Here is a 14,268-nt window from a genome sequence, read left to right as displayed (position 1 = left end):
CTGTTTCCAACTATGACTCAACACGGAACTCTTCTGGGAGAGATGTCTTGATCCAAAGTTAGGCATTAGTGGATAGAGTTAGTGGACTGCTTGTAACTGGAAGATCCATCATCTCACTTCAGAGATTTAGCAAGGTTAGAAGTGGTGAATCCTTTGATAGAGTTTCTCTGTACCTTTAGCCTACTGTGCTTTTTTCACTACTCTGCTAACAACAGTGAGCACAGCAAGAGGTGTTTCTTAATTGCTGTAGAGTTTCATCTCAGCTGATGTAACTGTGGGGGTTTGCCAGTGGTATCCTTAAAACACAGCCATTTTATCCTCCGTTTTACATTATTTCTGATGGGGATCAGTGCAGGGGTGACTTTTATTTATAGCTCTCATTCTTAGGTATTAATGCTAATATGAACAGAAATTACAACTATCTAAGTATATGACTGTTTCAAAATTCGGGCAAGAAATTAAACACACCATGATTAGTGAGCACATTCTTAATTTAATGAATTAAATAATTCTCTGGTTATTTTGCCTGTTTTTTTATTTATTTATCTTGCAGCAGATCTTGGAATGTCTGTCAGTCAGTCTGTCTATCTATCTCTATATTGTAAAATTTGCTACATTTCTAAATGTTACCTTTATGATGCATTTAATTGGACTGAGTTTCCTTTTTGGTTAGTTAATAAATAAGCATTAACAAACTTATAGCAATCTATGTGTATGTGTGACAGAGTGGAGAGCGGAAACTTGGGAGTCTGCCCTTGGCAGTGAAATGAATAATGAATTAGGGAAATAAATATTTTGCAAGAGGTTCTGTATTTCTCTCCAAGGAGTGGACTCTGGAGCCTGCCTGCTCTATGGACTTGCAAAGAATCATTGCTGTGTCAGCAAGACTGTCTTGGGGTTTTTATGTATGGGAGGTGTTTGGTCCTCACACTCTAGGCCTGGAAAAACAAAGATACACAAACCCTGCACGAAGATGCCCCTTGAGAACATTTATAGGAGGGGATGGGGAGGGAGATAGGAAAATCTCTTCTTTGACAACGCAGGGGGGAGGAGGCCAGCAAAAGCAGTAGGCCTGTCTAGAAAACTACAGTAATTATCTTTGTTGGCAGCTGCTGCTAAGCACAGACTATCTGAGATGGAAGGTAGTTACAGTACTGGCTGTCACAAGGATTTAAATGATGAAACTTGTTGATGGGATGCCACAGCTTGCAAGAGATGTTAAAGGGGTGTGCTTAGCTTTGATGAGACAAACAGATAGTCTTGTGAGGGTTAAAATAGAAGGGAGGGTGCATAACTTTAACAGGTTCAGAATATACTTTTGGGGTGGGGAATGTTTTGCAACTAGAGCCAAGCCAGTGCAGAAAGACTTTTCACAGATATATAAACGGAAAGTAATATTTTCCTAGGTAGTAACTTATTAAGAAACTGGATAAATCTGTGTTGCAGAGCAACTTTAAAAACTGATCTGAGGGTCTGGAAAGAATTATATCTGGAAGAAAGGGAAAGCACCAGATGCTGACTAGTTATGCTTCAATATGAAAAGCATAGGCCTGTGCCAGGAAAAAGGCTTAGGAATAGCCAGTGGTGTGCTGATAAAGGCATAACAACTGGCTCTACTGCCACTGCTGCATTGCATGGATAGCTACCAAACAGCTGAGGGAGGGAGGACTAGGCATCATGTCTCAGCTGGGAATTGCAGAATATTTAACTATCAGCTCTCCTAAGCTGGCTCTAGTACACCAAATCTGGGCATGGCAAATCCACCACTCTTGACTTTTCAATACCCTTTTCAGTGGCAACACTGTTGTCTTTAACTTTATGGAAAGCAGTACTCTCATCATCTGAGAAGAGGGAGTGAATCCAGCAAGTTTCATGTGTGTGTGAATAATGTCAAAGTCATAGGATGCTCCCTTTCCATGAGGAAGCCGGAATGGTAAAATGGCTTGGAGAGAATTTCTAATCAGAGAGTTGGGTGGGAGATGGCCTGAAAACTGAATGAAATGAAGCACAGGCATTTTGAGCTTCCTCTGAGAAAGCATCTGAGGAAACAATCAATATTGCCACTCTGAAATGGATTTATTTGAGATGCAAGGCCTGGAATCTAAGCTGCCCAAGTTCAGGGTGTGTTATTTTAGATTCTGGAATAGTGGAAGCACATGAAACAAATGAAGATTTGAAAACTGGATCTTAAACACACTGAAATTAAGGAAGATGCAATTAATTAAAGAGTGTTGCTAAGCCTGACCACCACCATTTCCATTAGAAAAACAGTGCTGGATCAAACTACCTTTATCTAATCCAGCATCAAGTTTCTCCTAGTGGCCAAAGAGATCCTTTTGGGAAGTTTATAAATCAAGGTGATAGCAGCTGGTATTCAGAGTATGCTGCCAAATGATCCTCAATAGGACTTATAAAGCCAGCGAAGGATGAGAGCTAACATGAGCACATCTAACTGAGGTGCAAAGAACAATGTCTAGGTTTGTTCGATACAGTTTAAGAATCAACCCCCAAATGCAAAACCATATATGGACATATTACATTCATAAGAAAGAGGTGGGAGGGTGGAAAACCAAAAATATTTCCTAGTTCGAGAAGAAATCTAATATGACCTCACTGTCCAACCATTTTTCCCAGAGCTAGAGATCAAGGCAGAAAGAGATAAAATATCTAGCAAGGCTGAAATTTTCAGAGATGCATGCCAACAATATCTGGTTTGCTTTATAAATGTACAGAATAAATAAAGAGCTGGCTTGACGATCAAGTGTAAAATCTTTCCTTAATTCAAAAGAGCAAGAAGAAAAACAGTTACAGTGTATTTCAACTGTAATTGTCTAGATATTTCACATGGTCCTCCCAGATGAAAATATGTAGAATTGGCTTATTCACAATACATGAATCTCAAACTCAAATTTATCCTCGTAGCCTCTGTCAGGTAGGCTAGCCTGGAAGAAACACAATGGCATTAGCGTCGCCCTCTCCGCACCATCCCCACTGCAAATAATTCCTGCTGATCTCCTCTGCCACATTTGAAAACAGTATGGTGCACACAGGTCAACACATTTTTAACGCAGAGAGGGAAAAAAATTTCTGCACAGTGTCGGTGGCTAAAATAGTGGATTCCAATTAAACTCTAATTTGGCTGCTTTCAATTCTGGGTGCTGCATTGCTCTGGATTGTGCACTGAATCAATTCTGGGTGCAAGGATGGCAATCACTACTTAAAATAATTGGAGCATTTAAACACATGGATAAACTGAGAACACAATTATATATTGGAGGATTACTGGGGCAGGTGGAAGACAAAACTTTTACACAGTGGTCATTCAAACATACATTGTTGCTGCCCTTTCTGTAATTCAGAAGCACATTTTTTTGAATTGGGTGGTACCATACAGATAATTATAATTGAAGTCTAAAGATCTGTGCAGCAGCCCAAATTACACCTCTTTGGCTATTGTCTGCATTTTTTATGTTTAAAAAGCCTGGATTTGCAATTGTACAGACTCTCCTCAATACATGCTGTTTTTTCTACATACAGTACAATCTTCTTTTTAGGGATAAAGCTGTTCCCAAGTATACTTTTTTGAGCCACTTTTTGAGCAGACTGCAATGGATGCCAGACCTCTCTTCTTGAGGCCACAGTGGAGTTCCTTTCTGGGTTGACTCCACCTTAGATCCTCTGGTAATCAATTTCTTTTCATTTCTTATTTGTGGCCACTGGGAGTTGCAACCACCATGAATCTATCTAATCTTGCTATAGGCAAATATATAATGTATAGAACGCTGTCTGTCTCTATAAAAGAAAATGAGCACCAAAGAGGCATGGCCATCAAAGAGATTTTCAATCTTTCAGAGAATATCAGAGAATGTCTTACACAGCAAGGCTCAAGAGGACTTGTCCTTACAAAAGAAGGGAAATGCATTAGTGATACCTTGAGAGCAGAATATTGCAGTTCTGAGCCCTCCGACCATCTATTACTGAAAGCTCCTTGACTTTATGCCTGGAACTCAGTGTGTCATCAAGGGAGTCTTCTTTCTACAAAAGGCATGAAAAGAATCCATTAATAAGTAGATGCGCACTGATATTTTAGAAGTTCTGGCACATGCCAATATTCCAAACATCAGTCAAGAAGCTTTACTAAGGCTGCTGATTAAACTTAACGGAAAGACAATAATCTATTCCATAAATTGGAAGGTTATCCAGAAGAAGAAAAACAGGCTATTGGTTACAAGTGAATAAATATTTATCCAGATGGAAAGATTTAAGAATCCACAAACAAAAGACAGTGAGGAACACAGATTGTCTTTTCCTGGATATGTTGTGACATTTTATTTAGATTTGGTTGCTATCAGCTGAGGTATTGCAAAGGAAACTTTTCATGATGCTTTAAATGGAAGAGCCCTTGTCAAATGGCATAATACCTTCCTCATATGCAAAAGATTCCAAGTTTAGCCTCTAATATTTCCATCTGAGATGTGTAACAATCTGAGATGTGTAACAGCCTGGGTGTGACAGACTTTAACCTGTCAAGGCAGGTAGTACTGGGATGGACAAAAAGTTATTCCAATTCCGGATAGAGCTTTTTTTACCTTCAACATTGAACAAAGAGGTGAAAAGTTATCTGCCAAATCAGATTTTTGATCCATCCAGTCCTGCATTGTCCTTTCTGATTGGCAGAAACTCTCCAAAATTTTCAACAAGAATCTTTGCAAGTTTGATATCAAAGATCTTGAGCCTGGGAACATCTGGATGCAAAGCAGATATTCTATGGATCTGCTCTTCAATAATTGTAACTTAAGAAAAGATGGTAGGACCATGATTCAGTTACGGAGGGGTGGGTGGGGGGGAAAGGTAACATGGGATAAGTTCAAATCCAAGAATGGACAAGCTTGGATTCATTGGGATAGCAGTCTTTTCAAATTTCATGCCCAATAAAGCCCAGCCAGAATGTCATTCAAGGTTGATACAGATGAAATCAAATATATCTGAGGATTCTGGAGAAAAGCTGGTTCAACATAACTAAACAATTGTTTGATTGCAGCCACAGAAGGAATTTGGGATACTCATCCAAATCTTGTTGAAAATCTGAGATAACACAACCCAAATTTCAAGTTGGTTCAGTCCATATATATACATACACTCATATATATTTGATAGTGACACAGAAGTAGTTTGTCATTATCTCTTCCAAGATGTTTCTTCTGCAGTCTAGCCCAGTATTTTTCAAACCTAGCAACTTTAAGATGTATGGACTTCAATTCCCAGAATTCTCCAATCTGAACTATGGGAGTTGATGTCCATACAACTTAAAAGTTGCAAAATGTGAAAGACACTGAGCTAACCTATTTGCATAGTCCTAAAATGTTATAGAGATGTCTCTCTATGAACTGGTCACTGTAGACCCTGCTTAGCTTGAAAGGGTCAGACAGATGCTGCCATCAACTGAGAAACATACACATGAATGTGAACACACCCAGATACACACACACATATGCACACAGAGATAAATATTTATGCATAAAGCACTCTTTGACAGACCCCAGTACTTTATGATAATTACCTTACATCCATTGGCTATATACCTGAATATTCACAAAGTCTTTCAAAATTAAAGAAATTAATTCCATTTCCACTGACCACCCCAACCCTTCCTGAATGAACCAGGGACTCTGTCTAATAAAGTACTGGTCAATTAGAAAAAAAGTTGGGGGGAAAAAGAGATAAGAATAGGTAAAAAATAAATCATAGATACCCAAGAACAGTTTAGACTGATTCTAAACTTTCACAGTATTGTAAGAGCTGAATGACACACAAAACTTCAGTACTTTTATATATCTGCTATAAATAGATTTATTTTTTAAAAATGGGCTTTTAGTTCTTCCATATACATAAGGCTACATTAACACTGTCGCCAACTTCCCATGGAACTCAGGACTGCCCCCGACCTTCGCTCATTTCGCCGGGACTTGAAAACCTGGTTCTTCGAGCTGTTTGGCCCAGACTGAGTAGTTTTAATTTAATTTAACTTAATTGGGTTTTAGTTTAACTTCAGGGACTGTAATTTAATTAATAGTTTTAATTGATTTTAATTTTGTATACTATGTATTTTAATTTTCCCTGTAAACCGCCCTGAGTCCTACGGGAATAGGGCGGTATATAAATTTAAATAATAAATAAATAAATAAATAATTGTAAACCACTAAATGATTTGTGAAATAATTCTGAACAGTAAAATAAATCCTACTAAACCCAGGCCTCTTAAGATTTTTTAAAAACAACAAAAATGCATTTAATTATTCATCAGGTGACCGTATCAGCATAAACCACTTGCTCATCCAGCTAAAGATTTCGGCAGAAGCAAACTTACCTGTCTGGAGTTATTGTTGACAAAGAAGTCCTATAGCCAGAGCAGAAGCATGGGGGATAGGCAGGAAAAAAGTGTGCAGTTCAGTGGACACAGAAAAAAAAGAACAATCACAAAACAAAAACAGAGAAAAGAGTCAAAGTACAGTTGGGAAGGATATATGTTGTGCAGTTTGCAAACAGGAAACTAAACAATCTCCACAGCATTTTGGATATTTCAGCTATGAGTATTACAATGCAAACCAAGAAGCATGGTACAACAGAGGTTAGTGAAGGAATACAACAAAAGAGAGTTAGAGGCAAGCAACAGGCACTAGTTTTAGAGGCAGTTTCATTCATCAGTCATGCACATTTCAACTGAAGGGGATGTCGGAATGGCAACCACATTAATGAGTGATTCAGTAACTGTTGTCTCCCATAGACCAATTTACACGATGCTCTTTTGAAGCCAACCTTTCAGAATCTTAAGAAGTTCCAGCCAGATATTGGTACTTAAGCTACATGAGGCTGTTGCCCTTTCTCTTCCCATATATCAGGGGTGTCAAACTCAATTTCATTGAGGGCCGCATCAGCATTGTGGTTGCCCTCAGGGGGCCGGGTGGGTATGGCCGGGGTGGGCGTGGCATACTGGGTGGGCGTGGCCAGCTCTACATCGTTCGCATCAAGGGTGCCTATGGGGGCCTGGGCAGGAGTGGGACAGATCTGAGGGTCTCTGGCAGGAGGAGGGTCTCTGGGCCAGGGCCAAGGCAGTGGGGGCCGTTCCCTCACTGTTTCCAGGATGGCTTCGCGGGCCACATGACACCACTTCGCGGGCCAGATCTGGCCCCCGGGCCTTGTGTTTGACATGTCTGCCATATATGAATGCTTGTATATGAGCATTTCAGCAATAGCATTAATAGAGTGGAGAACTACCACAGAGGATCAGCATGACTGCAACTTGGATACAAAAGAACTACACATTAACAGTGCAATCTTGGATGAAATCAAGTGCTTTTGAAATGATGGCATTGTAAGCCACTGAGAGTGACATTGGACAATGAGATGGGCAGCATATGCATTTAATAACTAAAATAAATAAAACAAAAACCAAAAAACCCTTGCATAGAATTATCAGTACCAGGAATGTCTAAAATAGTGACTATGATAGGTTTCATATGCATTACAAATACAATAGTCACTGGAATGAAATCAGAACCATAAATTAACAAGGGCCTTTGACTATAGGAGGCTTAGGAGGACTAAAACTGATAAAGATTGGAAAAGTTGCAGAGTGAGCACTAAGGATTATTAACAAGCCCATTTTTCCAAACTTCGTTGATAAAGACTGAATTGAATCCATGCACAATACTATTAATAATGACAGCTTTGCCGAATAACTCTTATGGACAACACTTTTCTAAAAGCAAAGTGTTGAATATCCAACAACTGAAAAGGGAACATGATGCCTGAAAGCATTTTGAATAGCTAAATATAAATATTTTAATGATTAGTGAAAATGATGTTTAATGTTCCTCTTGTCACCAGGCACCTGGAGAGATAGAGCAGATATGCTCTCTGGTTAGAACCAGGGCTGGCAAACAATCACATTTTATGGCCTTATTTTTTGCATTATCCACACAGTACTTTAATTCTAATTCTGGCAGACTGGATAATGCGACTAAACTTCTCTAGGCTGCACTGATGCTCTATCTGTATAAAGCATCTCTGCTGTTACAAACAGGGTGACTGGGGGTGCGTATGTGCTTGGCAGACCCTGAACACGATATATAATTGAATCAGATCTCATCATTTGGTCCGGGCGTCCATTACATGTAAGGATGTTCGTTGCTTTTGGTGAGCAGATGGTGATGGCAAGCGGATATATATTTTGTGTCCCTGGGGAAGTAAGAAGGGGTAGGTTTGTACGTGTAATGTATGCATTTATGTAATTACATAGGGATGGTGTATATAGGAAGACAGGTGAATGAGGGAGATGTGTTCATGTGTGTGTGCATATATAATTGTATTTATATGGGTAATAGGGAAGTTTATGTATGTGCGAGTTTGTGTGTGTGTGTGTGTGGAGACAGAGAGAGAGAGAGAGAGAGAGAGAGAGAGAGAGAGAGAGAGAGAACGTTCACATATATATATATATACTGGAAGGTGATCTTCAAACACCTATCTGTTTCAAAATGTAATGTATCTCAGATTTATCAGCTGACTTCAGGGGCTAATCCCAGTGCACTGGGCCTGTATTACAAGGTCAAAAACTTTGAACAGCACAACTAGCATAGGGATTGCCTAATTTCTTCTCAACTGCTATATTGCATCCTGACCTTTCTGTCTCTGTCCACTACTCTGTTCCCATGACCTCATGATTTCAGCTTGCTTATCTTCTTCCCAATAAACTTTTAATGCATTTGGATGGAGGATCACACTCTTCCATTGGAGCACAAAAAGTACCCCTAACACTCTCTATTCTTGTAACAGCAAAACTAAAAAGAGAGGTGTTTTTTCAGAGAGGTGTTTAGAGTTTTAGAGTTCAATCCAATAGGGTTACCAATATTATCATTCTTTTTTCTATTATGTCTGAATGCTGCATTCAAGGTAATAACGAAAGTTATTTTCTCTTTTGTTTAGCAAACTGCAACTTTGGAGAGAGTGGACACTGCAGATATGTGGTTATATTCAGGTAAAATGTTTTATTGATATCTGTGACTTTTGGGCAGTCTAAGAAAAACTTAAATAAATACTTAAATTCTTACTACTCCTTTCCTGAAGCAAAGTAACCAAATTCCTAGGTTTCCTGTATAAACAATCTTGTGTAGAAATAACTGCTCACTCTGGCCAAATACTGAGGATAACAAAACAAATCAGTTCACTCTCAACAGCATTTTATCACCTATTTATTAGGTACAGCAAAAGGAATGGCCAGCTGTGCTATCATGCTGGATTTCCCAACATTTTTGGCATGTGCATGCAGGGAACTGCAATTTTAAGAGTTGCAAAGCACTCCTACACCATGCTTTTGCTTTTTGACAATTTTAAAGCAAAAATGGTATGTGCAGTCATCCTTTCTCCTACTTGATGAAATATATATTTTAGTCTTTTTGCCAAAGCTGTGTTAAATACACACCTTGGAACAATAAAGTGTGAATTTGACATGAATGTACAGCAAGTACTATAGTATTCACTGGCTAAGTTCACACAATGATAAGGCACAATGTAATGTGTCTGCATTTGATTTAGCATCTTGTATAAACCCAATTGTGTAGGTTACAAACTATGATTTATAGTTAGTTGCTGTAGCAACCCAGCCACTTAAAGTTAATAATAGAACACAGAATAGGAGGATCTTTGGAGGTCAAACTTCTGCTCAAGCAGTAGATCCTATACCAGGGGTCCTCCCTGTTCCATGGACCAGCACCAATACATGGCATGCCAGAAACCAGATCATGCAAACAAGAGAAACCCCATCCATGGGATGCAGGCAGCATGTGAAACCACGCCCCCTCTGGTGCACAGAAAAACCTCTCTCCATGGAACTGGTCCCTGGTGCCCAAAAGGTTGAGGGCCAATGCCCTATATCATTTCAGACAAATGGCTGTCCAGTCTCTTCTTAAAAGCCTCCAGTGATGGAGCATCCACAACTTCTGCAGGCAAACCATTCCACTGGTTAATTGTTGTCACTGTTAGTAAATTTCTCCTTAGTTCTAGGTCAGGGGTGTCAAATTGCCAGCCTGCAGGTTGGACACATCATCCAGAAGCCGTGCCCACCCCATTGCCAGCAATGGCAAAACTGTCCCGATATGTTGCGCAATGTCACATGACATTGCGAGTTTGACATGTCTGTTCTAGGTTGCTTCTTTCCTTGATTAGTTTCCATCATTTCTTGCCTTGCCTTCAATTAATCACAGTTAAGCAAACTATCATTTTGCTCAGTGGGAACACAATAACTGAATAGTATTGTTATACTCTCCCTTTGCTTTTATATTATTATGAAATGACCTTGAATTCTGATGATTATTCCTTAAAGACAGAACATCTGAATGCATTTTTCATACTGCCTGCAAGACAGTGTTGTTTTATTTGTCCTTTCCCTTAACAGAAAAACCGAAGTAGGCCTTTTTTTTCACCCCTTTATGAAAAAAATAGCTTTTCTTTATAAATCCAAGCATAATGCAGTGCCATTAACACAGCTTTCTTTCCTTTCTAATGGAAAGTTTAACATGAAATGCCTAAGCTGTTTTAAAGCTTTAAATGTGCTGATATGAAACCTATTTGCAGGGAAAACAAAAGCAGAGTTCCTCATATCAAGATCTATATACCGGTAATACAAAAGATTATAAAATACAAAGAAAAGGACATAATTCACAATAGGAATATTTCATGACATAATTGATATAGATTATATTTCTTCTTGAGCATTTGAGACAATGGTCTATACTAGACTTTTCCAGCAAGGCACTTGGTTAAGTGTTTGAATGACAACTTCCAGAATCTGCAGTAAACATGGTCTAAATAATCCTAAAGTTGTAAATGGTAAAATTACTAATGCCCTGCAATTGAGTTTGACTCCTAGTGACTTTACCCATCAATTTCCTTGGCTATATTACAGAAATAAATCACCATTACCATCTTCTGGGATTTTTCTCTTCTTTTGAGGATATGCTTCATCAGCATGTTGAAAAGCAAAATGAAAATAATCTGCAAAAGGGATGTTCTACTATGCAGATTTAATTAGATGGGATTGAAGAGAATCATGACCAGAATCCCACAAAATTAGCATATGCTATATGTTTGATAAAATTTGCTACACTACTATTTTACTGAACTGTATGGTTAATGCTATTGTTTGGCATACATGCTTTAATACAAATTATTGAACTGAATCTATCAGTCCAAATAGAGCCATTTTCAGCAATTGTGTTTAATTCTTTTCTAAATAAATTATATTTGACAATTATTTTAATTTAGTTAGTTTCCTTTCCTCCACCTCTTCTTCTGTCTTTGTATGATATTTTCAGCAATTTAAGGGAAATCTGATCTTTTTCTAACTGCAAAATTATAAAAAGTTGTAAAATTTACATACTGCAATACTTATTGTGCAGTTCTAAATTTTAATTAGTTTACTATTATACTATTTTCTTCCGTCCAGTTCTCAGAGGGGCTGCCTGGACAAGCCCACATAGTTTTCTTTGCAATGTTTTTCAGAAGTTGCTTACCTTTGCCTCCTTCCTAGGGCTGAGAGAAAGTAAGGTAGGTAAAGGTTCCCCCGCACATGCGTGCTAGTCGTTTCCGACTCTAGGGGCCGGTGCTCATCTCCGTTTCAAAGCCGAAGAGCCAGCGCTTGTCCGAGGACATCTCTGTGGTCATGTGGCCGGCATGACTAGATGCCAAAGGCGCACGGAACGTTGTTACCTTCCCACCGTAGTGGTCCCTATTTTTCTACTTGCATTTTTATGTGCTTTCGAACTGCTAGGTTGGCAGAAGCTGGGAAAAGTAACAGGCGCTCACTCTGTTACTTGGCACTCGGGATTCGACCTGCCAAACTGCCGACCTTCTGATCGACAAGCTCAGCGTCCTAACCCACTGAGCCACCGCGTCCCTTGAGAGAAAGTAACTGGCCCAATATCACTCAGCTGGCTTCGTGCCTAAAGTGGGACTAAAACTCACCATCTCCTGGTTTCTAGCTCTATGCCCTAACCCCTACACCAAACTGGCTCGCATGCTATGTTTATATACTGTATACGTGTAAAATTAAAGCAACCAAGTCAATAACTGAAGCTTTTTAAATTTATGCCCCTATTTTATTTTAAAGAAAGCTCAACATAAGCTGTTCTTTCTTTCCCTCATGTAGTTTGAAGACATGTTAATAGACAATTGGCAGCAAAGCACAGCACCAAGACTACTATCAATGTTTTCCCCCCTTACTTTTCCAAATAAGCATGCAAAAATTTACTTCTCCAAAATAAAACAATCCTTTTCCAAAATTCATGCCAATCTTTCCTGCACAAATATTTACACATGAAGCAAAAGTGTTTAGCATACCTGAGTCTAGCTCAGAAAATCAAAAACATCCCAATCCAAACTAATTAACATAGTGTGTTCAATCTGCTAGATGTTGCTCCAAAAGAGTCATACTCTATTATTTAACATTTACTTAAAAGATGCTTATATCATGTTTCAACAATTTTAGGGCTATTTGCAAAACTCTGAAAAATATCTGATTAAACAATAGTATCAAAATAAATCTAGCAAGGTCTGGATGGAAATAGGGTTGCATCCCTTGCTATTCAGCCACCACCAAAACAACAATATAGAATTTCTGGCAAACCTCCAAACCTTGCAGAGCATGAGAATGTTAAGGCCAAAACAATTTAGTCTAGCATTCTATATTACCAAGGCATTTAGGAAATGCACCATATTGATTCCAAGAACAGTAGTCAATCCAGATCTCCAAAATTTGCCTTTTAAAAACTTGGGTAATCAGTGATAATAATCAAATATGAGGACAGTACATTCTGGTTTAACAGTGGAAGACCTAGCGGCTCACATCATTTCTAGGGAAAATGGAGAAAGGAAAATCCCATTTCAGCAACAGACATCTATTTTCATAATATTGTTTCACAGAAACTAAAGTGGGCTACAGTGATACCTCGGTACCCATTGGTAATTCATTCTGGAAGACACAACGAATAATAAAACCAACGAGTATCGAGAAGACCGTATGACTTACCATGGGACCCACTATTTCAGCCAGAAGAAATAGCGAGTGATGAAGCAGCTGACATCAGCAAGTTCTTCCTTGCACGTCAACTACCGGGAGAAAGACCTATGCTGGGACAAGATTTCTGCTTCAAAACGTGTCGAATACCAAATTCGACAAAAGCAGTCAAGTGCTGAGTGATGACTGTACTGAAAAACTTGCTTCCTTCAATAGTGTGTGTCTTAGCAATAGGAATGGATTGGACCTCTTCTGACAAATGACTCTGAATATCTTCTGCAAGTAAAACTGGCTCATCTACTTCTGAGGTTTTGTAGCATTGTTAAGAAATAATATATTTTGCTTTGGTAGAATACCTAGGCTTGCCGATGGAATAAAAAAGCCAAATATTTCTGTAGCTCCATGATTTTATTTACACTATTATGCCAAAGCAAACATCAAAAATGTTAACAAAAGGCAGGAGAAAAAAAGTTTTTTCTTCTTACTAGACAGTCATTCATGTATTAATTTGCTACAGAAATTGTTGTTGTTGTGTGTGTATATTTAAAATATGATTATGACTTACAAGTATTTCAGTTTAAATTACTGGGGAATCTAAGGTTTCAAATCAAGGTAACAAGCTAGCTTTCAAACCAGTAACTGCAATGCTGCCTAAATTCACTGGAGATTCCATAAAATCACTAGTGTTCTTTGCATGTGATACACAATGAAGTGCTGCTTCAGAAACTGGAACATCTGTATGCATATGTAGAAAGTTATCAGTTGTTTGATCATATATTTCTAGGTTTCTTGAATGTGAGTGAGCCTAGTTCCCGGAATACTTATTAGCATTATACTTATTCATCATCATTATTTATTTATTAATACTTATTAGCTTATTAGGAGCCATGGTGGTGCAGTGGTTAGAATGCAGTATTGCAGTATTGGAGTTCGATCCACACCGGCTCAAGGTTGACTCAGTCTTCAATCCTTACGAGATCGGTAAAACATGGATCTAGATTGATGGGGGCAATATGCTGATTCTGTAAACTGCTTAGAGAGTGCTCTAAAGCACTATGAAGGGTATATGAGTACTATTGCTATTGCTAGTAAGGGTGAGCTTCCTAGATCTTCCCATTGCAACTAATTCTTGACCTACAATCATTCATTTAGCGACCATTCAAAGTTACAAAAGCACTGAAAAAAGTGACTTAACATCT

The 14,268-nt window shown here is 38.6% G+C and overlaps 1 protein-coding gene across 1 annotated transcript in view; it reads right to left on the bottom strand.

Moving 5' to 3' along the window:
• DAAM1 (dishevelled associated activator of morphogenesis 1) overlaps positions 1-14,268 on the bottom strand; it is a 170,795-nt gene that overhangs the window by 24,914 nt on the left and 131,613 nt on the right. The window contains exon 16 of the mRNA XM_081342790.1: positions 3,932-4,035. Coding sequence (XP_081198916.1) covers positions 3,932-4,035 — 104 coding nt within the window. The remainder of the gene's footprint in view (positions 1-3,931; positions 4,036-14,268) is intronic.

Source organism: Vipera berus (assembly GCF_964194415.1).
Source record: "Vipera berus genome assembly, chromosome: 1".
Classification (NCBI taxonomy): Eukaryota; Metazoa; Chordata; class Lepidosauria; order Squamata; family Viperidae; genus Vipera; species Vipera berus.
This window is presented reverse-complemented; position numbering and strand designations above follow the sequence as displayed.